The sequence below is a fragment of the Artemia sp. Qi Xiang Cuo genome, chromosome 18 (assembly GCF_049724085.1).
Source record: "Artemia sp. Qi Xiang Cuo chromosome 18, ASM4972408v1, whole genome shotgun sequence".
In the NCBI taxonomy this organism is placed as follows: Eukaryota; Metazoa; Arthropoda; class Branchiopoda; order Anostraca; family Artemiidae; genus Artemia; species Artemia sp. Qi Xiang Cuo.
In genome coordinates, this window is record NC_142811.1 from 53,355,426 (window position 1) to 53,380,328 (window position 24,903).

General features: G+C 36.4%; 2 protein-coding genes across 3 annotated transcripts in view; one reads left to right on the top strand and one right to left on the bottom strand.

The window, feature by feature from the left end:
• The window catches only part of LOC148941643 (rhodanese domain-containing protein CG4456-like), a 41,403-nt gene extending 36,682 nt beyond the window's left edge, over positions 1-4,721 (bottom strand). Inside the window, exon 1 of the mRNA XM_089104298.1 lies at positions 4,671-4,721. The gene's annotated coding sequence lies outside the window, so the exon portion shown is untranslated. The remainder of the gene's footprint in view (positions 1-4,670) is intronic.
• The window catches only part of Elp1 (elongator complex protein 1), a 316,851-nt gene that overhangs the window by 168,794 nt on the left and 123,154 nt on the right, over positions 1-24,903 (top strand). For both annotated transcript variants that reach the window (XM_089103865.1, XM_089103866.1), the window contains exons 4-7: positions 9,171-9,336; positions 13,157-13,342; positions 15,579-15,784; positions 19,781-19,974. In XM_089103865.1, coding sequence (XP_088959991.1) covers positions 9,171-9,336; positions 13,157-13,342; positions 15,579-15,784; positions 19,781-19,974 — 752 coding nt within the window. The remainder of the gene's footprint in view (positions 1-9,170; positions 9,337-13,156; positions 13,343-15,578; positions 15,785-19,780; positions 19,975-24,903) is intronic.

Genomic DNA, 24,903 nt, shown 5'->3' on the forward strand with positions numbered 1-24,903 from the left:
GTTTCAGACATCATTCACCTATGAAAGACTAAGAAACCTTAGCTCAGAAAGGCCTGAAATAGCGAAACTACTCATCCCAAAGTAGAAGTTTCAGACAACAAACGCCTATGACGGACTAAGAATCATAGCTCTGAAAAGTTCAAATAGCAAACTACACATCCCAAATCATAAGTTTCAGACAACACACACCTATGAACGGCTAAGAAAACTAGCTCAGAAAAGACAAAAATAGCAAACCACTCATCTCAATCATAGGTTTCAGTCAACACACAACTATGAAAGGCTAATAAATCCAGCCCAGAAAATTCAAAAGTAGCAAACTACATATCCCAAATCATAGGTTTCAGTCAACACACACCAACGAAAGACTAAGAAATCTAGCTCAGAAAAGTCAAAAATAGCAAACTACTCATCCCAAACTATTGGTTTCAGACAACATCCACCTACGAAATACTAGAAAACCTTAGCTCAGAAAAGCCTGAAATAGCAAACTACACATCCCAAATCATAATTTTCTGACAACACATACCTATGAAAGGCTAAGAAACCTAGCTCAGAAAAGTCGAAAATAGCAAACTACACATTCCCAATCATATGTTTCAGACATCACACACCTATGAAAGACTAAGAAATCCAACTCAGAAAAGCCCGAAATAGTAATTTACATATCCCAAATCATAAGTTTCAGACAACATTCACCTACGAAATACTAATAAACCTTAGCTCAGAAAAGTCTGAAATAGCCAACTACTCATCCCAAACTCGAAGTTTCAGAGAACAAACACCTATGAGTGACTAAGAATCCTAGCTCTGAAAAGTCCAAAAAGCAAACTATACCTCCCAAATCATAATTTTCTGAAAGGCCACACCTATGAAAGGCTAAGAAATCTAGCTCAGAAAAGTCAAAAATAGCAAATTAACCATCCCAAATCATAGGTTTCAGTCAACACACGCCTACGAATGGCTAAGAAATCCTGCTCAGAAAAGTCAAAAAATAGCAACCCACACACCCCCAAATCATAGGTTTCAGACACCACACACCTACGAAAGACTAAGAAATCCGGTTATGAAAAGTCAGAAATAGCAAATTACATATCCCAAATCATAGGTTTCAGACAACACTCACATATGAACGTCTAAGAAAACTAGCTCATAAAACTCAAAAATCGCTAAAGACTCATCCCAAACTATTGGTTTCAGACAAATAACACCTACTAAAGGATAAGAAAACCAGATCAGAAAATTCATAAGTAGTAATCCACCCATCCCAAATCAAAGATTTCAGACAACATACACCTATGAAAAGACTAAGAAATCCAGCTCAGAAAAGTCAAAAATAGCAAACTACATATCCCAAATCATAGGTTTCAGTCAACACACACCAACTAAAGACTAAGAAACCTAGCTCAGAAAAGTCAAAAATCGCAAACTACACATCCCAAACTATTGGTTTCAGACAACATTCACCTACGAAATACTAGAAAACCTTAGCTCAGAAAAGCCTGAAATAGCAAACTACACATCCCAAATCATACTGTTCTGACAACACATACCTATGAAAGGCTAAGAAATCCAACTCAGAAAAGCCAAAAATAGCAACCTACACATCCCAAATCATAGGTTTCAGACACCACACACCTACGAAAGACTAAGAAATCTAACTCAGAAAAGCCCGAAATAGTAATTTACATATCCCAAATCATAAGTTTCTGACACCATTCACCTCGGAAATACTAAGAAACCTTAGCTCAGAAAAGTGTGATATAGCCATCTACTCATCCCAAACTCGAAGTTTCAGACAACAAACACCTATGAGTGACTAAGAATCCTAGCTCTGAAAAGTCCAAAAAGCAAACTACACCTCCCAAATCATAATTTTCTGAAAGGACACACATATGATAGGCTAAGAAATCTAGCTCAGAAAAGTCAAAAATAGCAAATTAACCATTCCAAATCATACGTTTCGGTCAACACACACCTACGAATGGCTAAGAAATCCAGCTCAGAAAAGTAAAAAAATAGCGACACACCCATCCCAAATCATAGGTTTCAGACACCACACACCTACGAAAGACTAAGAAATCCGGTTATGAAAAGTCGGAAATAGCAAATTACATATCCCAAATCATAGGTTTCAGACAACACTCACCTATGAACGGCTAAGAAACCTAACTCAGAAAAGTCAAAAATAGCAAACTAGTCATCCCAAACTATAGGTTTCAGTCAACAAAAACCTATGATAGGCTAAGAAATCCAGCTCAGAAAAGTCAAAAGTAGCAATCCACCCATCCCAAATCATAGGTTTCAGACAACACACACCTATGAAAGACTAAAATATCCGTTTATTAAAAGTAGGAAATATCAAATTACAAATCACAAATCATATGTTTCATTCAACACTCACCTATGAACGGCTAAGAAACCTAGCTCATAAAAGTCAAAAATAGCAAACTAGTCATCCCAAACTATAGGTTTCAGACAACAAAAACCTATGATAGGCTATGAAATCCAGCTCAGAAAAGTCAAAAGTAGCAATCCACCCATCCCAAATCATAGGTACCTAACCTAACCTCCCTGCGGCGCATCCCCTATGGCGCTTTCCTGACCCGCGGCGCATCCCTGCGGCACATCCTGCGGCACTTTCCTGGCCCACGGCGCATCCCGGCGGCGCTTCTCTGGCCCGGGGGATCTTTGGGGACCGGGGGTGGGCCTTTGGGGCACAGGGAGGGCCTTGGGGGGTCTGGGGGGCATTTGAGGACCGATTGGTCCTTTGGGAGCCGGGTGGACCTTTGGGGGCCGGGGGAGGGTCTTTGGGGCACAGGGAGGGCCTTTGGGGGTCCGGGGGGCAGTTGGGGGGCTGGGGGACATTTGGGGACCGGTGTAGGGCCTTTGGGACCCCGTTGGTCTTTTGGGAGCTCGATGTGCCTTTGGGGGGCCCGGGGTGGGCCTTTGAGGGTCTGGGGGCCGGTGGGAGCCCTGGGAACCTTTCGGGACCGGGGGTTCCTTCTGGATTGGGGTATGGGGATTGGAACCCTTTGGATCGGGGTAGGGCGATCGGGGCCCTTTGGGGTTGGGTAGAGGACCTCACGACACTGTTCAAATAGAACTTGTTTACTATAACGACCACACTCAAAACCTCTTCTAAAACCCTTTTTAAAATCATCTTTTAAAACGTCTCTAACGGTTTCGCCGAAATAATTCCATAAGCTGTCTAAAACCGTTTAGCCCAAATAATCCCTAAAAGTAATTTCTGTGTGTTCCCTTTGTTTAGCATCTCTGCGCTCATGCATTTCAAATTTCTAGGAAACCCTTTCCTACGTTAATCTCTTCATCTCATAAATTTTCCTAGCTAAACTATTATGGTTTCGTTAGAATATCAATTTACCTCTCCGACTTAAAGCTCCGTGAAGCCGTATTTAAAAATAGAATTTCTATCTCTTTAGACTCCCGCATAATTCCAAGATAACAAGTGATGTCATTTCTAATTCCTGACACTAAAGATCGATGAAGCCCTATTTAAAAATAGAATATTAATTTTTCTCTCTGACCTAAAGAACGTTTATCCCACAGACCTAAGATTAAAGAAGCCTTAATGTTTCTTAATTCTCCCCTTCGTGAATCAGTTTAAAAATAGAATATTAATTTTTCTCTCTGACCTAAAGAACGTTTATCCCACAGACCTAAGATTAAAGAAGCCTTAATGTTTCTTAATTTCCCCTTCGTGAATCAATAATTCCCCCATCGATTATGTAAATCACCCCTCATGTCATTCGCACGTGGCCAAACAACAACAGATCGATTGACCTTGACACACCTCCATTAGACTCGATCGATAATCCTTGAATAAATTATGTGCCGTCAGCATTATGTAAATCACCCCTCATGTCATTCGCACGTGGCCAAACAACAACAGATCGATTGACCTTGACACACACCCCCATTAGACTCGATCGATAATCCTTGAATAAATTATGTCCCGTCAGCATTAAACTTAATTGTAGATGGCAGCAGGGGTGAGGGACACGAGTAGCACCTCCCTCTCTACTGCCGCCATCAGCGAAATACAATAAAAAAAAAAAAAAAACTTACTAAAAAATCACAAGAAAAAAAAGTCTTGGCTGAACCTATGTAAGATGAGGAAGCCTAGACTCATTAAAAAAATATGATATTAGATCAAAAATTTGTTTTATCGATTTGATGTTTGAGTAAGTTTGTTTCCTTTTTATTTGTTTTATACTGTGTTTTCGCTGGTGACGGCTCTTCTCCTCAATACCTCGCTCTTTACGCTAAAGTTTGACTTTTTGTCCCAATTCAGGAACGACTACTGAAACACAAACGCCGTTTAATTAGAATAATAAGCCTTTTTAAAAGTTCTAAAAAAATGCGTAAAGAGCGAGGTATTGAGGAGAGGGCAACCCCCCCCCCCATATACGTAATAATTTATGTTTGTTTTAAGGTTTGATATTGCTGCTTACTTTCAGTTGAAAAAAACTTTTTTTTATATTTAATTTTTTATAAAGCAAGAAAGTGTGTAGGCCCTCGACTACATGTTTGTTAATTCCTTTGCAGAGTGTGTTTTGCTATGTGCATTCCAATTAGCCATATTTGACCTATTAAAAAACAAGATCCAACTAATTTATAAACCCTTGTTTAAAAAGAAAATATCAAACCTGAATATAACTGCTCGCTAAATTTTGGCTAATTGATAAGTTTCCCGAGGTGACTGGAGAATAACAATTTAAAAACTGAGATTTTGTGAATATTTTCATTGAGTTCAGAGGTGATGTCCTCGAAAATCCATATTTGTATTTTGGCTGCAACAAATCTAATATGACATCATTATTCTGAGTCATCTTTGATAATTCCTGTAGATGGTAATTAAAATAATCATAAAATTGTCCATGTACTGATTTTTGTCAAAACAATAATTGTAATATACTTTATTGTCTATAAATACGTTCATGATTTATTGAATGCCCGTTGGCTGTGACCATAGGTATAACCTGGTGATTGTATGAATAGGATGAAGGAAGATCAGCAGTAGTTAGAATCCGAAAAGCTATTAAAAGTTTTATGAAATAAAAAATTATCGTCCGTCTTTTCTAGATTCTGGCAGCCATCCTCGGAGTCATCTTTGATATTGAGTTTATATATAAAAAAATCGAATGAAAATAAATAGCGACATTACCATTTTTTGACTGAAATTTAAGAGCGAAAATTAAAAAGAAAAAAAAGCTCTTTGTACTGAGTTGTTATTATGCTTTAAAGAAAGCATTTATGCGACAAATCATGCGGCAATGGTACTTAATGGGCAGTTGATAGTTAAAGAGTAATAACTTAATGAGTAATAACATGTATTTTATTTATCAATTCCCGTTTAAAACATCTGAACCGAAAATGTACTGTTTAAGGTAAATAGCAAAGTCATTATCTGTATCTCTTGTCCTTTTTAACTATTTAGTTTAAAAGGACAAGACTTAACTATTTAGTTTCCTTTCAAACGAGTCCCTATCGATACTATAGAACCATTGGTTCGATATCCATCACCTCTGGGGAAAAAACATCAAACAAACAAAAGCACGCCTCGGACATCACCTTTCTCGGAAAAATATTCGCTCAGAAGTAAAGAGCGACATTAAAATGAGCAGAAGTTATTTCTTAAGTGAACGCAGCTTCCACCTTCTCAGTCCCCGCTCTTAGCTCTATATCTTTACAGCGGTTTACTGAAAGGGAGTGTTTTTCAGTAAGTGTTTCATTTATAGACCATTCTAGACCTTGAACCAAAACTTTTGTTGTTTAAAATATTAATAACAAATGCTAGAGGGCAGCTAGCCCCCCTCCCACGTCCCTTTTTTCTCGGAAGACATCCGATCAAAATTTTGAGATGGTCATTTGATTCAGCATGGTTCAAAGGTCGAATAGTTATGCATTTGGGGATGACAAGATCACATATAATATTAGTTAATGGGACATATAAGGACATTTTTTTTTGGGGGGGGGGGTATTTTTCACGGAGAGACTTTTTCGTAAGTAGAAGAGTCTCCGGGGAAGTTATAAAGGGGGAGGACGGGGATATCCTGGGATGACTGGAAAAACGGTCAGAAATTAAATAGAAAAAGACAAATTTTTTCATCTGAAAGTAAAAAGCGACATTAGAATCTTGTACAGAACTTTAAGACTTAAGCGTAAAGAGAGAGGGTTGAGGAAGGGCTAGCTCCTCTCATATATGCAAATTTTCTGTTTCATTTAAGTTTTAATATTTCTCTTTACTTTAAGTTGATAAAACTTGTTGTTTTTTTTTATTTAATCACGATTAAAGTCGATTCTTTGATGCATATATTATCATACTTCTTAGAGTTTTCGTAACTACTAGAAAGGGTTGCTCCAGAGCTGTTCCCTAGGAACCGGGTCAGTTGCCTGGGTGCCGTGGCTTGGGGAGGGGTTGCGGCTGGGGAATTTCTCACTTTGATCCAATTTTTCTTATATTTGAGTCGGAAGCGGGGGGGGCTGTAATTAATTTTTCCTGGGACGCGACCAATCCTAGGAATGGCTCTGGTTACCCCGAACTGTTTGACAACTTTCAAAAATGGAAGGATAGATAAGCTATAGAATGACTAGATTTGGGAAATTTATTAAAAAGAAATCAATGGTACTTGTATGTGTAAATATTGCGTAACTAGGTTACAATGACAATTATTCTTTGCATAGTTACTGCATCTTTGATATTCTGAAGTTTTGTCTTCTGCTAGTAGGAGATCTCGCATTGGAGCGCACGTAGTTTATTTTTCTGGAAGGGGGGGGGGGTCTTCAGTATCAATGCGGAAGGGGAGATCGAAATTTGACTTAGCTAAGAAATGAACCAATACTGTGGTTGTGACGGTTCTTGTGAATCATCAGTTTGGAATTCGCTCATCAAGTCGCTTTTACATTAATTGCACCAAGAGGGTATTATAAGTTGGTCACAGACACAATATGAATTGGTCGTCAAGGCGATTATATAAGCGATTTCGACCTTGATTCTATACTGCTTTTGGTAATAATGTTATTGTTTTACAGGTACTCCCGTACAATCCAGAACACACACGAGAAGTTTCATCAGTTGTATCAGCGACAAATCGGTTTATAGCTGTCTGTACACGGAGACAATTAGCTTAATTTCAATGAAATAAACTACGTTGTAGTTATTTTTTGATCAAATATTTAGTATAAAGAGTTGGTATTTTGGTTGGGTTATGTTAGGTTAGGTTATGTTAGGTATTTACTATAATGCGTTCTAGGTGGCCTACTTTCCATGATTCTAAGTTGTATTTTACATAATTTTGTTACTAAAGTATTATATTTTCATCATATTTTGGTATATTTCAGTAGGATTAACCTGTCTTCACTTTTCGAGTGTGCTCTGGATTTTACGGGAGTACCTTTTTTACATTCACTCGTCATGCCCTCATAGCCAATTGGATGTTGAAGAAAAACATCCCTCGTATCGAGGGGTTGCCACTGTGTGTACATCGTGGATCACCATCTGTGCTGCACAGTTCCGTTCTCATGGCACAGTCCCCGCAACGCTACGCACAGTTCCGCCACGCTTGCCACGTGACCCTTATGCACGTGATTCCTGATAGCTGGCAACCCCTCGTTTCGTATTTGTGGGGATTCTTTCATAGAATGCAGTTTATTCCAAGGGTTATTTAAGATGAAAAGAGTTTAGAGACATACCTTGATGGGTAGCTCCGTCTCTTAGCGCTCTCTTTTATTGTCAACCATACAACCAGAATGCCCATATTTCTGTTCGCATCGGAATTTCCGAAGAATTAAATGATCGCATGTTGCAGCTTTAAGTGAGGTTTTAACTCTAAATGCTTATTTCTGGATCTAAATTTTTTCAGCAAATAATTTAAAAACTCTTAATACTACGAGTTTCTAAATAAACTGTTTTTTCTAAGTATGGTTTTCTCGTCGTCTTTAAAATGACGAGATATCTTAATGTTCTGACTTGTAAATTATGACTTGTAAATAATAAGCCCGTTTTTTAGCACTAAGTTCTTACATCTTTCTGCAAAGACTATCGTTTTTTAACTCGTCTTTGTTATAAGATCTTACAGCTCACTGATGTTAGCAAAACGTGTGACGACCGCCACTTTTTTGCCATACAGAATAATGACGAGAGAACTTTAATGATCTACTCATTGTTCCTCTAACGCTGCTTATCAGAGCATAATGATGAAATACGCTTGCACGAAAACGATCAAAGATATAAAATCTTAGTTCAAATATTTCACTTTTAAACGTCTTCTTGACAAAATATATAAGATCTTAGGATATTGATGAGTGAAAAAACAGGCCTAATGTAAATGACTCAAAAATCTTCAAAATTATAACTTGTAATTATATATCAGTTTTAATTAGCATCTAATCATGGTTTCAGCTACCGCTATAACCTAGTATAGGACCTTATGATAAAATATCTCTTTAGCCACTTATATTGATGAAAGCAAAGCATATTTTAAATACGGAACCTAACCTAGGTACCTTTTTTCCGCTAAACCCCAAACAACAATAGTATAAATATATAGTATAACAATAGTATAATAGTATACAATAGTATAACAATAGTATAAACAAACAACAATAGTGTCTTTGATATGTGTGTTTTAGCCTTATTTTTATTGAGTAGATTTCGTTTGCCGACAGATGTCGACAGATGAATTATTTGTTTTACTTGGGGTCCAGTAGTGGAAACGTTTCTTCTTAAGGAGGCCCTAGACGGTTAATCATTTTGATCAAAAGCTTCCGTCAATCGATTGACTCAAGCATGATTGACTGTCTAGGAACATGTTTGACGCTTGAGTCAAGCCTTCACGGTGATTGATAGAAAGTTTGAATGACTCAATCATTTTGACCAAAAGGAGTGTATTAGATTTGCTTTAATCGAGACTGAAGGGTCGATTGAAGGTTGATTTAAGCACGCGTCAATCGATTGACGGAAACTTTCGATCAAAATAATTGACCGTCTAGGCCCTCCTTTATGGAAGATACCAGGAAACGTTTTCGTATGAATAGAGCTTTGATTTAATAAAAAAGATTTGGAAATTTTTGGCCATGATATATCTCCAGTTTCGAGTTTTTAGAACGGTTCCCTAAAATGGGCTTAAGCTTGTTTTTTTTTTTAGGCAGAGGTTGTCGGAACAGTTGATGGGGGAATTATTTGCTCAAAGTGGAGCCCAGACATGGAAATCCTTCTCATTGTTACGAGGGAAACAAGGAAACTTTTTCTTATGAATAGGGATTTTGACTTAATAAAGGAAATGGAGGTTTTTATGGAAGAATTTGGAGAAGGTGAGTAATCGCCTAGGATTTAATAGTTTTTAAATAAAAAAATAGAAATGAGAAAATCTTCCAAGAAAGCTATTCTAAATTCAAAAATCGAATCTTGATAAATTAGTTCAAATATTATTGCTGTTTTCGGTGAATAAAAACAGGAGATGAAATAATAGAGAAATAAATATAGTAAATAAATAGAGGAATGTCCACGAATAACAGAAGTTATTTTGTCAAAAATTAGGCATTCGACAGGAAACTTGTTACATTATGATTATTTTCGAATGATCTCAGAGAGGGAGAACGTAATCATCATCAGTGTTTCCACTTTCAAAACAAGAAAAAACTGAAGCCATGTAAAACAAAATCAAAAAATCATTCTGGGAAGTGAAAACTCACCAAAAGATTAAATTCAAGAAACTTTTTTGGGGAAATGGCTAAATTGCTCCTACGTGAAGACTGAAATTGAAACTGTTGAATTGTATAATGAGGAGGGATAAAAAATTACTGAGCCGTGTGGAATACCAGTGGTACCTTCTCCTTTTTTTCTTCAAAAGGTTTTTTGATTTTGCTTCACCTTTTACTATAAAATGTAAAAATTGAATCAGCGCGTAATCTAGCAGTTCTTGAGGAAGTGGTAGCATTTAATTCTCATTTTATTATTTGAATCGCTGATAAAGCCTTGTCCTAAAATTCTTTTAGTTATAATAGAAACCGTCCTGATAAAAAGTATAGGTAATTTACAAGAGTCGAAAATGGCGCTAGTGTCAACAAAACAACTACGCCACTTAGCTTTTGGCGTCTTGGCATTTTTTCTGTGTATTAATATGGCGAAATGTATAGCCTATAATTAATCTAATTCGCAAAATGAGCGCAACAATAAGTGTCTGACCGCTGTTTCTAAAAAAAAAGCAATTACAAAGTTTGAAAAAAATACCAAGAAAAGCCTAGCGCTAGATGGCGTTGATGATCGTAATCTGATTCATCCGATGGCGCTGATGATGCGTGTATCGAGTCCGCGCTAGCCCTTTGACGCTCTTGGCAGAGAGATGACGCTCATTGTACATTTATTGTATACGACGGGTTTTCAATATATTATTATTATTATACATTTATATATATATATATATATATATATATATATATATATATATATATATATATATATATATATATATATATATATATATATATATATATTTCTATCTAATAAGGGTTAGCACAGGTGCACACAGTTCTGAATTTCAGGAGGAGATTAGAAGACATGCTAAAGAGGACGGGGGTTGAAGGGCATCGTAAGGTGATCAGTTTTCAATTTTCATGGGATTTGTCAAACTCAGACTGGAGCTCCCTTCTTCGTATTACTATTATTATTATTTATCGAGAACCCGGGTCTTCGTACAAAAAGAAAATTAGGGAGCACTACAAAGAAAAAAAATATCACTATACAATTGTGACAACGTAACTAGAGTTGAAGAAGTCGATCCAACCATGCAGACGTGTCAATTTCCTCAACATATCAAAAATATGGTTGATTTGTCAAATTTGTCAGTTGTCAAACCGGTATTTTATATTCACTAGTTAAAAAAAATACCTAACGTAAAATACGATTCAAGTCCTAAATATTGTCCTCCAGAGGGGTCATAAAAAAGGAGTTGTAAGCCGCAAGGGTGAAATTACTATTTGGGACTTCGTTTGCTAGATTCCTTGAAACAAGAACGGTGTATCTGTCACAATGTTTTCTCCGTTGACTGAAACTACCTTGAACCTAGTCAAAAGTTATACTGTTTAGTACCTCCGACCATTTTTGGTTCACCTTTCTTACATCCTTAAGGTACATTTCTCCTTCAATTTTTTCATTCCTAGAGAAAAAAAAGAGAAGGTGTAGGAGTTCTGTACTAAGGCTGGTAATAGGTCCACCGTCTTGTGTTATAAAGCACCTTCGTCAAATCGAAGAGCCTAGATGGAACGATTTTGTTGGTAAGAATAGACTCTTTGCATCAACTCACCAAGGGCCATTTTAGCTCATATTAGCCAGAGAACCCTCAGATAGTTCGAGAACCTCCTCCGTATTACACTGAATTACTTATTTTATTGACACCGTATTGCATGGTTGATGGCTTTTGGAGGCAGACCTCAGACCATGTGGTGGGACAGCCTAAGGAAGTATAGCAGCAGATCAGCCGGTCTCGAGGAGTAAATTTGTGACACTCCGAACGCCTCCGACCTTGCGACAGGAGTCTTGCGTAAGCTAGGTCAAAGCGTAACAAAACATTATCATCTCAGCTGTACAGCTTCAGTAATTCAGAATTTCTAGGGATACAATGAGAGAAAGATTGAGATAGATAAGACACATCTTGCGGATGAAGAATGAAAGATAGCCAAAGATCGTCCTTTTTGGCCAAACAGAAAACAGGTCGTTCTCTAATGGGGCGAGAGGAGGTCGTAAGGAAGAGTTAAGGAAACTTATTGGGAGGGTGTAAAAAGGAATCTTTGAATAGACTGGGACGGAGGAGGAGCGTGTGCTGCTGGGTTGGCCAAGGCGGCTTGGGGCTGCAGTGAGTTGTTAGTAGTTATAGTATATAAATCGGTGTTTACATTAGCTTGTGTAAATAACTATTGGTCATGAGTCAGCGTTTATATTAGCTACTGTTAATAATTATTGGCCATGAATGGCATTTACATTATTAGCTTCTGTATTAGAAAGTAAGCTCTAAAATTGGTAAGCTCTTGAATCTGGCAATTTAAATTGGTAAGCTCTCTCCGAGGTTCTGATCAGTTTGTCAGCATATTTTTTGCCTATCAAGGTGGTTAAACATTTAAAACCACATCATCTACATTATGTTATGTTAGTATTTTTCTTGCGGAACTTAAATTATTCTCAGCTTTGGAGCTTTCGCTATAAAAATATAATATAAATAAAATAAATAAATATAATATAAAAAATAAAAATATAAAAGCCACTGTTGCCTTATTTTGCAGGAGGACCAAAACCTTTTTTGTAGAAACTACTGTTAGTTCAAACAGTCGAAAAACCATATTTTTTCCCTGTGTTATGGTTATTCAATGTGGGCAATCAACTTAGAAAAGACTTCTAAATTTGTATAAAAGTTTTTAACTCGTATTATTTTAACTTAAAAACTTTTAGCTTATATAAAACTTCTTTTCATAAGAAGGTTAACAATGCGTCAATTTCTGGATAAAAAAAGCCTTGTATTGCTAAGACAAGAGATTGCCAAATTAATTTTTTTTTATAAACGTATTAATAATATACTATTTTCTTCATTTGCAAATTTTCTACAAATAGTGATTTTCACAGTTGTGGAATAAGAGGCTCTGAGGATGTTGACTAGGAAATCTGGCAACTCCTGTATCGTTTATTATTAGAAACTTTTTAGTGTGTTTGGAAAATAAATCCAGGTAACGGTCGTGAAGCTACGCATCGTGATCCATTCAAGGTCACGGTAAAGAGATTCTTCCACGCTAAAGAGTAAAGAAAGATCTTCCACGTATTTTTGGGCCCAATATGCCACAGTTAAATATTTACCAAGGTGTTCTGATTATAGTTGTCTTTAACTTCCTTTTAAAGTAACCAACATGTGTGTTCCACGTCTTCAGGGGTCTCTCAGGAGACCATTCCCAAGGAGGGTGCAGCGGCTTACACTTTCGACGTGACGGGAGTTAGATGCTGCATCCTGTGCTGCATCGAGGAATAGTAGGATTGGTTAGGTCTTCTTCTTTCATCTTTTGTCTTCTTTCATGTCCTTCTCCAACTTGGATGAATTAACTCTTCGACAATTCTGGTATTCATGGATGAATCATGATTTTTGTTTCCTAGGTGCACCTGTTACAGTTGGTTGGGGGAAGAAAGAAACGCAGTTTCACGGGTCAGTGGGGAAACAAGCTCGAGATGTCAAGGTCCAAGTTCATCATTCGCTAACTGATTGGGATGACAGACTTCCACGAGTAACGTGGCGTGGTGATGGAAAATATTTTGCTGTTTCTGTTGTTGATCCTGTAAAAGGTAAGTGTTTGGGCATACGGGGGGGGGGGGGGGGGTTAAAGGCTTGTATCCTAATAACGGGACGCTAGCTGCTTTTATCCTCCTTACAAATAAAAAGAAAGAAGAATAAAGAAGCATAGATTCTGTCTATGTGGCAGCGCAGCAAATTTTCACTACGAAAAAGAAAACTGACTAAGCTTAAAAAAAGTACTTCAAATCGTGTGCATGCGTCTTTGTTCTGGCACTATTTATCGCGCTATATTTGTGGCACTTTTTGTTTCTTCAAAGCGAACTTCCGTTTTAATTCAAAGCCTTTTAGCTATATAAAAGAATGATTTGCTTATATTGAAGGATGCTACAACTTCATCTACTTTATTATCGGAGTAAAAGAATGTATTTTTTTAAAACATAAGTGCCTGTACAGCAATATAAATTTATTCTAATATCGAATTAGGTATTTCAGGCCCTAATTTTCTAGTGGCCTAGAGCCCTGAACTTTGTCGTAATAAAAAAGGCTTCAATTAAAGAATACAAAAGCAAGAATATTCCTTAAAATTATTAAGCGTATATCAGGGGGTATAGCTCCTTGCTATCAAAGCAATTAATCATGAAAACAACGGATCTATGACCAGTAGAATAAAAAAGAATATTCAAAAGAAAATTAAGATCTAAATATGACAATTTTGATAAATATACAATTTTGACAAATATGACAATTATAGACAATTTAAGATCTAAATATGAAAAGAGTCATGTAGTGGCGCGGTGTGTTTGACCTGAGCTTGGTAATATGGGACCCAGAGATCGAACCTTGCTGTAGCAACAAACCGCAGGGTCGACGCAGGGACCTTAGTAGTCAAGTAACGTCGTTAATCCGATTACTTACTTTAATCCGACTACTTACTTTACTTACGATTACTTACTTTAATACGCTAATCCAAATATAAAAAATACAATAAAAAGAAACTCAGACCACACAATACCTCACAAAGTCACAGAAAAATAAAGCACACAATAACTACTCTGTGTAGGAACCACGGAGGTGGAATATAAAGACTATTGAGAAAAAAAAATGAAAACGATTTTAAAAAAAGAAAGAAAAAGCGTGGCCTCTTTGCGTACAGGTGAAATATTAGTTTAATTGTTCTTCTTCTTCTTCTGTTTCTTCCTACTGGACATAGATCCCCTTTTTCCAAGGTGTATTTCTTTAGTTTTGCCACGGTTGGCCAGTTCGACTTTAGATCTGTTAGTATAAAGCTTTCCAGTTAAACGGTAACCAAATGAGGTTACTTTCTCCAACCGAGGTCGTTATTATCTGCGCTCTTAATATTTGGATCTTATCTAGAAGTTATCATAGCAAAAAGTATATTTTCTTCTATTTTCATTTTTTTCAATAACTATCTTCTTTGTATACTCTCTTTTACCATTTCTTTTATCACTTTCCTTTCCTTTTTTGTACCCAATAATTTTGTACCCAAAAAATTTTTGAGATATTATAATATACACTGAGATTAAAACTTACGTTTTCTCATTAACAGGTGGGACACGATTTTGTGTCTTCTGGGACCGAAGGATTTTTGGTGATAAAACTAACAGTTGTAATCACTAGATTATGCAATCGAGTTGTAACGTAAGGAGCCAATAAAGATTTACAAATATCAATCGACGGAATCATTTATGACTAAGAAAGACGACACTTAATTCGATGAATTTTCCTGTTTGGCAAAATTCAGGATTTTTTTTTTAATTTCTTAGCATTCGTCTTTTAAATTTCACGAATATAGCTTAGCTTTTTTCCACTGTTAAGGGGTGGAAACGCTCAGACGTTTTTTGTATGAATTTTTGGATTGGCTAAACGGAAAGCAGGTCGCTCGCGGTTTGGGTGAGAAGATGTCGTAATGAAAGATCTAAAGGAAATGGGAACTTCCTGGGAGGGAGTCAAGAGGAAGGCTTTGAATAGATTAAGATGGAAGAAGAGCGTGTGTAGCTGTGGTGGCCTCAGCTGGCTTGGTCCTGCGGTGATCTGTTAGTAGTAGTGGTAGTATTATGTACTCAGCAGCAACACTGAAAAGGGGCATTAAAGATTCTCGAAACTATTTCCCGATTATAATACAAATCAATTTTATACGATGCAAACATTAACTAATAATGGAAATTCTTATTTTGCGAGGGGTCTTTTTGCCAAAAAAAAGAAAAAAATCCAAAATTTGGTATCTCAATAAGTCAAGGAGTAACAAATGCTGAGTTTTCCTTGCAGAAATTCGCATATTAAAGATCTTTGATAGAGATGGACAGCTACAGTACACGAGCGAATATGCTCCATTTCTTGATGCCCCCATTTCTTGGAAACCTTCTGGAGCCTTAATAGCTGCTCCACAGCAGACTCCTACTGGATACCAAATATCCTTCTTTGAAACTAATGGTTTAAGACACGGGGAGTTTGGTCTACAACCTGACTTGCAGGTAAGTAATCTTTTCTTTTTATTATTTTCTAACGGTAAATTATTCTTCTAATAATTTCTGAGGAACTTTTTCTAATAATTTTGAACATGAATGTATGTTGCCGCACTTAGGTTTTTGTTTTTGTGGGGAAGCAGGTGGCTCTTGTTTAAAGTTCAGGAACTTGCCAGCAACCCATCTTTCAGAGGTACCAATTGGGGAGAGGGTGTAGAGAAGGGGGCAACTGGCCCCTGGATTTTGAAGAATACCTTTTTGATATTTGTATTTAAAAAATGCCGCCGCCCCCTAGCATTTTCCTGCGTGTTCAGTGAAAAATTGAAAACAAATATTACGTCCCCTCTTGCGCTTTTGCCCCTTCAGTCTATGAATTTGCGCCCCTTCAGTCTATTAATATCCAAGTCCCTCTTTGTTAACATTCTTATGTAAGCTGGCTACTGAGCTTAATTGTTATTTTACCAACCCCCCAAAAAAAGAAAGTAAATTTTGATAATTGAATGGAAGAGCTTTTAAAGAAGTGATATAAACACTTTTTACATCTTTATACGTCTTGATAATTTGCTTTTGTGTGTGCGTTTGTGCTTTTTTGTGCACTTTTTTCTTTTTTTTCTGAAAATTAAGCTGAACTAATCAAGCTAGAAACGTGAAAATTTATGCAGAATAACTTTGGAACCATGAGAATGGGTGTAGGCTAGGAAAATCCCACCCTCCCCCTACCCAAAAAATGGGCAAACCGAAAACCTGATGTTATGACAAAAAGTATGTCTTAAGATGCCGACTATACCGAGGAGACAGAGGCGGTGCCAGGCTACATTTGCAAGGGCTGTAGGGCCTAAAGACCGTAGACAGGAGACTGAATTCTGTCGAAGCCGAATCTTTGATAACAAAAGAGCTGGCAGATCGGATATATATATATATATATATATATATATATATATATATATATATATATATATATATATATATCATATATATCATGTATATATATATATATATGTATATATATATATATATATATATATATATATATATATATATATATATATATATATATATATATATATATATATATATATATATATATATATATATATATATATATATATATATATATATATATATATATATATATATATATATATATATATATATATATATATATCATGTGGTTTCACAGTGGACTGGTGCCCTCCATGGCAATATGGGACCTAGAGTCCGATTTCTGGGCAGATTTCTAGATTTTCATTTCTAGAGTTCGATTCAAGGCTTGGCAACAGGTCTGCTGTCTGACCTTGTAAGAAAAGACCCAACAGCTGAAACTTCTGAGGATATTTATTTATCCTTTATTCCTCCCTATATATATATATATATATATATATATATATATATATATATATATATATATATATATATATGAGAGAGAGAGAGAGAGAGAGAGAGAGAGAGAGAGAGAGAGAGAGAGAGAGAGAGAGAGAGAGAGAGAGAGAGAGAGAGAGAGAGAGAGAGAGAGAGAGAGAGAGAGAGAGAGAGAGAGAGAGAGAGAGAGAGAGAGAGAGAGAGAGAGAGAGAGAGAGAGAGAGAGAGAGAGAGAGAGAGAGAGAGAGAGAGAGAGAGAGAGAGAGAGAGAGAGAGAGAGAGAGAGCTATGGTAATATTTCTTTCTATTCTTCTTTGTGATGGATTTTTGTTCGTAACGAAAACGGCGCTAGTCTGATTATGTTTTTTGAAAGTGAAGAAATCGAGTACATTTCATATTTGACGGTTTTTTTCCCCATGCTTTCAGCCTTTGTCTGAAAGTTATCATATTTATCGTGGAAATTTGATAGCATAATTGTTTACTAATATTAATAACGATAGCTGTAACTGTACAGAAGAGGGGAGGGGCGTATCGCCTAAGACTCTGTGAAAAGAACCGGGCGTATCAAAAGAACCCTCTGTCAGGAGTATCGGGAAATTAAAGCCTAAAAATATACGTTTTTGAGGTTTTGCCTTTACTCCTAGTAAAGGTCCTCGGCACGATTCACCCTCCGTGCAACGTTTGGACGTTTGAAGCCCTGTGTTTACAGCTGAGTCAGTGACTCGGTTTTTGTCTTTCAACTCCGAGAATCTGTATTTCGAAAGCTAAGTTCTCTAAGTTGGATTAAAGTTAAATTAAGTCTTTCTTCAATTAAATGTTAAAAATAAAAATCGGAACTTTGCAGGCCACAATTTTTTTTTTTTTTTTGGAACGGTTCTTTTGGAATAATCTTGGGGATGGGGAAGGTGGTTCCCTTGTTGGCACATGCGCATAGAAATTTGAACTAGATTGAGCTGACCTTGAATTGAAGGAAACCTTTTCAAGTTGAATACTGTTATGCTCGTCCACTTTGTCCGCATTTTCTTGTACTGCGCTTTAAGTTCACACTTATGTTTTGTTTATATCTTAAACTCTCTTGAAGAGGCAAAAGTTTTCATGGTCCATTCTCATTGCGTTTTTATGGCGCAAATTTTAGCCAATCAGATATTTGATAGAATTTTTTTATTGGCTCTGTACAGTTACAGCTATCGTTATTAATATTAGTAAACAATTATGCTATCAAATTTGTCAATCAGAATATTGGCTGACGAGCCAATCAGAATGATTGATGCGGTTCACTGCTGTCAGACTGCTATTTTATCGTAACAAGTTAAAGAAAAAAAAAAACCTAACCCAAAATAATACTCCAGTCCTAAATGTTGTTTTCCAGAGGCGTTATAAGTAAAAAGGAGGTCTAAGCCGCAAGGGTGGAACTACTGTTTGGGACTATGTTTGCTGGATTTCTTGAAACAGGAACGGCGCATCTGTCACAACGTCTTCTCCGTTTACTGAAACTCGTTGAAAGATATATTCTTTAGAGCCTCCAACCATTTTTTATTCACCTCACTTATATCCTTGAGATATGCTTCTCCTTTAAGTCTTTTCATTCTTAGGGATAAAAAAGAAGGTGTGTGACTTCTGATTACGACGCGTAATTAGTCCACCGTCTTTCGTATACTAGATGCCTGTTATGAAACAACTTCATTGAATCGATGGGCATAGATGAGACGATTTCGTGAGTAATAACAGACTAATAACTGAATATTTAACAAAAAATTCTGATTGGCTCAAATTAGAGCTAGCTGCATATTGGTATTAGTAAAATTTCATTGTGACTGGGCCTTAGGGGGTTTCTCCCAAAGACAACGGCAAATGAGGAGCTGCAAATCCAAATGATCTGATTATTTCACTGGAAAATACTTCTGGTCAATTATTGTGCGGAAACACACGGGTATGTTGGATTGCGTGTTTGCTTGCAAGAGAACCGGGGGTTTTTCGCCTCCCATGGTTTTTCACTTTTCTGGTTTCTGGTTACTGGTTTCTCGACGTTTTTTTTCTAGTTTTCGTTTATTTCTCAAATTTAGACAATTTGTGGGAATTTTTTTATCTGAAAGCTCTCCAGACTCATGGCAGGTAGGATTGAGCTGCAATCTACAGATTTTCTGGATATGGCTTCATCTCTGTGCTTTATCTTGAATCGATTTCGTGTATTTTAAATCAAGTTATATCCCCTTATCCCCTCCTAGATATAGATATCCCCTACTATCCCTTCTCTCCTAGAAATGTAATTGACTTAGGAAGAAACATCTAGAAAGAAACTGTTTCTTGATTTAGATCTAGGAAGAAACAGTTTCTTCCGGTTTTGTTTTTTCAGCCTTTCGGATAGTGATCGTGTTTCAATATCTAAGTGCTGCTCTTTAAGTAAATTTCAAAACACTTAAAGCTACAACCCAAAGAGTATGGGTGACTTAGAAGAGGGGAACTCGGGCTAGATTCCATAAAAAAAAATATCAACACTGTCTGGGGTTTGGAGACACTTGACTTTTTTTCAGTTTAATAATAAGAATATTTAAGATTTGTAAAATTAATATTATTTTTGAAATTTTTAGGTATTTTAAAAAATTTTAGGAAATTTTTAGGTATTTTAGGTATTTTTGAAATTTTTAGGTATGTGACATTAAATGGAACAATGAGTCAAATATTTTATGCCTTTATTGTCAAAGAAAGGTCAACGATGACATCCAATTTTGTGTTCAGCTATGGACGTCTAGCAACTACCATTGGTATTTAAAACAAGAACTGAACTATGGCAAAGGTGTATCTATCAACACTTTCTTTTGGGATTCCGTCAAACATTTCAGGTAATTTTATTTGCAATACTAAAAGCACAAAAGAGAATTAAAATGAAATCTAATTGTTATAAATTAAACAAACAATATATGTTTTTAAAAAGCTAGGAAAAATCGGCAATTAAATTTCTAATTGAAAAATTGTAGGTGCAGTTTTTTGTAGTAAAGGACGTCAACTTCGGCAGAAAGAAATGTGGAGACGAGTTCTTTAACAGTAAGCTAAAAATATATGGCATTAAAAAAACCTAAAAATGTGTAGCTTTTTTTGAAGGTGTAGCTGTAAGTGTAGCTGTAGCTGTCAATACAGCATTAAAGAACCTAAAAATGTGTAGCTTTCTTTTGAAGGTGTAGTTGTAAATGTAGGCGTAAGTGTAGTTGTAGCTGTCAATACAGCATTAAAGAACCTAAAATGTGCAGCTTTCTTTTGAAGGTGGAGTTGTAAGTGTAGCTGTAGTTGTAGCTGTCAATACCTAAACAATCTTTTGGGATTGACGGGATCAGTGCACTCCATCTAAAAAGTGGTGGGCCCGCTCTCATTAGTCATGTAACCCTCCTAATGCAGATTATCCTCATTCAGGGTATTGTCCCAACCACTTTCTCAATTGGAGATCTTACGCCAGTTCCTAAAAAAGGAAAAATTACCATGCAATGCTCCTCTTTCCGTCCACTTACGATTACTACTACCCTTTGCAAGTTATTTGAACTTTTATTCGTAGATGAGTTTGAAAAACTGTGTTGCAGTCCACCAAGACAATTTGGTTTCTAACGCGGCATTGGTTGTGTGGAAGTACGCCATGTCGTTGCATATGCATTCCTGGATGCAAACAAATCACGATAAAGTCTAGCGATCGGGGGCTTGTACCTGCAGAGAGTGTTTGAATCATTGATTCATGCACGTATGTTGCTAAACTCAGCTAAAAGAGGAGTGAACTCAAATATCATCCGGGCTTTCCGTGATATTTATTCTCACCTTCGCGTGCGACTCAAGCTCCCTCTCGATAAAGGCCTTCCGCCAGCCCCACGGTCATCTTTGATACCAGTCCGTAAAGGTGCCCGTCAGGGAGCAGTTTTATCCCCCAATTTCTTCAATAACTACATTATTGAACCTCAAGACAGCTGTCCTTCATCATGCATTCTCAGGTCCATTGACATCTCCCTAGTATGCTATGCCGATGACACGCTGAATCTCAACCGGACGCTTAATCACCTTTCCGAAATATTTTCATGTCCTCAGTCGAACTACGAGAAAGTCGGTCTGAGATATAACTCCCAAAAGTCGAAAGTTTCGTTTTATAATTGGAAGAATGGCCCTCCTACTAATATCACACTAGGTGATTGTTCAGTAAAACCAGTTGATAAAATAGTATATCTGAGGCTTCCAATAGGTTCCTCATTACAGTCTACCCGTTCCCTCCTGATCTCACATCTTGAACGGTGAATATCCAGCTCCTATGCTTTGATCGTTAAATCCACTCTGAGATTTAACCGTCCACTACTGGCAAGTATTTACAACGCTACCGCTCTGCCACATATATTATATGTGACCCCTTTCTGGACTTTATTGGCAAAACGTGAAAAGCCTAAAATCCGCTCTATATTTTTCAGTTTTGCAAAGTACCTACTAAAATTTCAACCTTGGACAAAAAATAGTTTTCTGATTCGGCGCTATAACCTAGCGGACCCAAATCTAGCTGTTGAGACACTTATTAGCCGGCAAAAAACAAAACCCCCAATTCTAAAGCACGCGTGGGCAAGTTTGCTTGTTTATTTTCCCTTTTGTTTCCCTTTTTTTTCTTTTTTTTCTTTTTTTTCTCCTTTCAGAAGTTTTTGTCTTTGTTGCTATTTTCAAAGAAGTTGTTGTTTCTGTTGTAATTTTTGAGTATGCTATCTTTCAGTTTCCACTTTTCGTACTATTTTGTATACTATTTAAGAGTTGTTGCTTTTGTTGTTATTATTATCGTTTTGTTTCCTCTTTTCGTATTTTTGTATACTCTGTCATTGTACATTTATTGTATACGACGGGTTTTCAATATATATTATTATTATATTATACGGCATTAAAGACCCTAAAAATGAGTAGCTTTCTTTTGAAGGTGTAGCTGTAAATGTAGTTGTAGCTGTCAATACAGCATTAAAAAACCTAAAAATGTGTAGCTTTCTTTTAAAGGTGTAGCTGTAGGTGTAGTTGTAGTTGTAGCTGTCAATACGGCGTCAAAGAACCTAAAAATTTGTAGCTTTCTTTTGAAGGTGTAGCGGTAAATGTAGCTGTAGTTGTAGCTGTCAATACGGCATTAAAGAACCTAAAAATGTGTAGTTTTCTTTTGAAGGTGTAGCTGTAAAGGTAGCTATAGCTGTCAATACAGTATTAAAGAACCTAAAAGTGTGTAGCTTTCTTTTGAAAGTGTAGATGTAAATGTAGCCGTAGTTGTAGCTGTCAATACGACATTAAAGAACCTAAAAATATGTAGTTTTGTTTTAAAGGTGTAGCTGTAAGTGTAGCTGTCAATACGGCATTAAAGAACCTAAAAATTTGTAGCTTTCTTTTGAAGGTGTAGCTGTAGTTGTAGCTGTCAAAACAGCATTAAATAAACTAAAAATGTGTAGCTTTCTTTTGAAGCTGTAGCTGTAAATGTAGCTGTAGCTGTCAATGCAGCATTAAAGAACCTAAAAATCTGTAGCTTTCTTTTGAAGGTGTAGCTGTAGTTTTAGCTGTCAATACGGCATTAAAGAACCTAAAAATGTGTAGCTTTCTTTTGAAAGTGTAGCTGTCAATACAGTATTAAAGAACCTAAAAATGTCAACCTCGCTCTTAACGCTAGTTAAGTTTTTTGGCACTTTCAAAAATGTTACTTACTTTTTTAATTAAATGACCCTTGCGTTTCGGGAGTCGTTTTTAAAGAACTGGGACAATATTTAAACTTTATTGTAAAGAGCGAGGTGTTAAGGAGGGGGCAACCCCTCCCTCAAATACCCAATAATTTCTGTTTGTTCTAAGTTTTAATATTGCTTTTTACTTTCAGTTGAAAAAACTAGTTGTTTTTTTTTTAATTTAATTTCTGATCGTTTTTTACATAATGCCAGGAAATCTGGCTTCACCTCCACGGAAAAATCCCCCACCAAACGGAAATATCCTTTGGACTATTAAATCCTGATGATAATTTGTTCTGGGTAATTATCCTTAACACTTCCACGCGTAAAACTGAGTCGGTAAACAAGAAAGCCAATACATATAAAGAAATTTCGTATGAGAATTTTGGCAAATTCCCCCCGTATAAAATTTACCATGAAAAGTTCACCCCCTGGAAGCTTCCCTTTCCATAGAAAATTCTCCGTGTGAAAAATCCCCTCAGCAGAAAATTCGTCTTCCCTTCCCCACCTGAAAAAATGTATGCATACTTCCCAATAACAAATACTATACGTAAACAATGGGCGAATTTTATATCTTAAAGACCTTTCCCAAGGGGCTGTGGGGGGTCATGTTATCTCCAAAGATATAGTTATTGGTCTTTTAACTATGCTGAACAAAATACCTATCTCAGAATTTTGGTACAGACGATTTTGGGGAAAAAAGTGGCGTGGGAGGGGGCCTAGTTGTCCTCCAAGTTTTTGGTCACTTAAAAGGGCTCTAGAACTTAAAATTTTGGTTATATTGAGCCCTCTCTCGATATTCTAGGATCAGTGGGTGGGTGCGATCACAAAAAAAAATAATAAAAAAAATAAACACGCATCCGTGATCTTTCTTCTGGCAAAAAACACAATATTCCACATTTTTGTTTATAGGAGCCTGAAATCTCTACAGTAGGGTTCTTTGATACGATAAATCTGATGATGTGATTTTCATCGAGATTTTTTCGCGTTTAGGCAGTGTTTCCCCCTTTTTTAGAAAATCAGAAATTTTCTCAGGCTCTCAACCTTTGATGGGCTTAACTAAACTTAATGAAACTTATAAATTTAAAATCAGCATAAAAATCCAGTTCTTTTGGTATATCTATGGGTATCAAAATTCCGTTTTTTAGAGTTTCGGTTGCTATTGAGCCGAGTCACTCCTTACTTACAGTTCGTTACCTTTTTCGATCTTGATCTAAAGTCCTAGAGTTCCATCTTTCTCTCTCGATCACTGTTCGATCTAAATGTTAGTTCTATGTTATTTCTTAGTTATTTACTCGGTTTCGGCGTGTCTCGGTCACCAACACGTGACTCAATCTTACTATCCATGACTGTAACGAAAGAAGATTTAGGGTGTTTAAGTCACGGATGGGGGAGGATAGCTTGTCAAAAATTGTACTATTTGGCGATTGAGCTGGGGCCAAACGTAAAGCAAAACGTTCTCAAAATGGAGGGAAAGACGTGAGGGAAAATGACAAAAGAACCGGAGGAGAAACAATTTAAATGGAATACTGTCAAGCTATGTCTCAGCTGGTCCATTCCGAACTTTTTCTTAGAATTATACTTCCTCCCGGCTTTTTAAAAGAGAGAGATAAGAAAGATATATTTATTAGAAAAAAGAAAAAAAAACAAATATATATATATATATATATATATATATATATATATATATATATATATATATATATATATATATATATATATATATATATATATATATATATATATAAATATATATATGTATATATATACACACGTTTCTCTTACCAGGAAAAGCAGTGATGGTTGAAAGGAAAGGTGAGGTTATTCAGTAACATTCAATCATAAGAAAGAACTAAGAAACAATGCAAAAAAAACTGGAAAATGATAACGTCAACACGTTGAAAATCTAGAGTTGGTAATTTGCCAAATATTCCAGAGATATATACTTTGCCGGTGACTTGAAAACAGGGAGACTAGAAGCATCCTTCGTATGTTTAAACAGAATTTTCCAAAAATGAGGACCATGCTTGTGAATTGAACGAGGAAGTAAGTGGACTAGCCAAAATCAAAGAA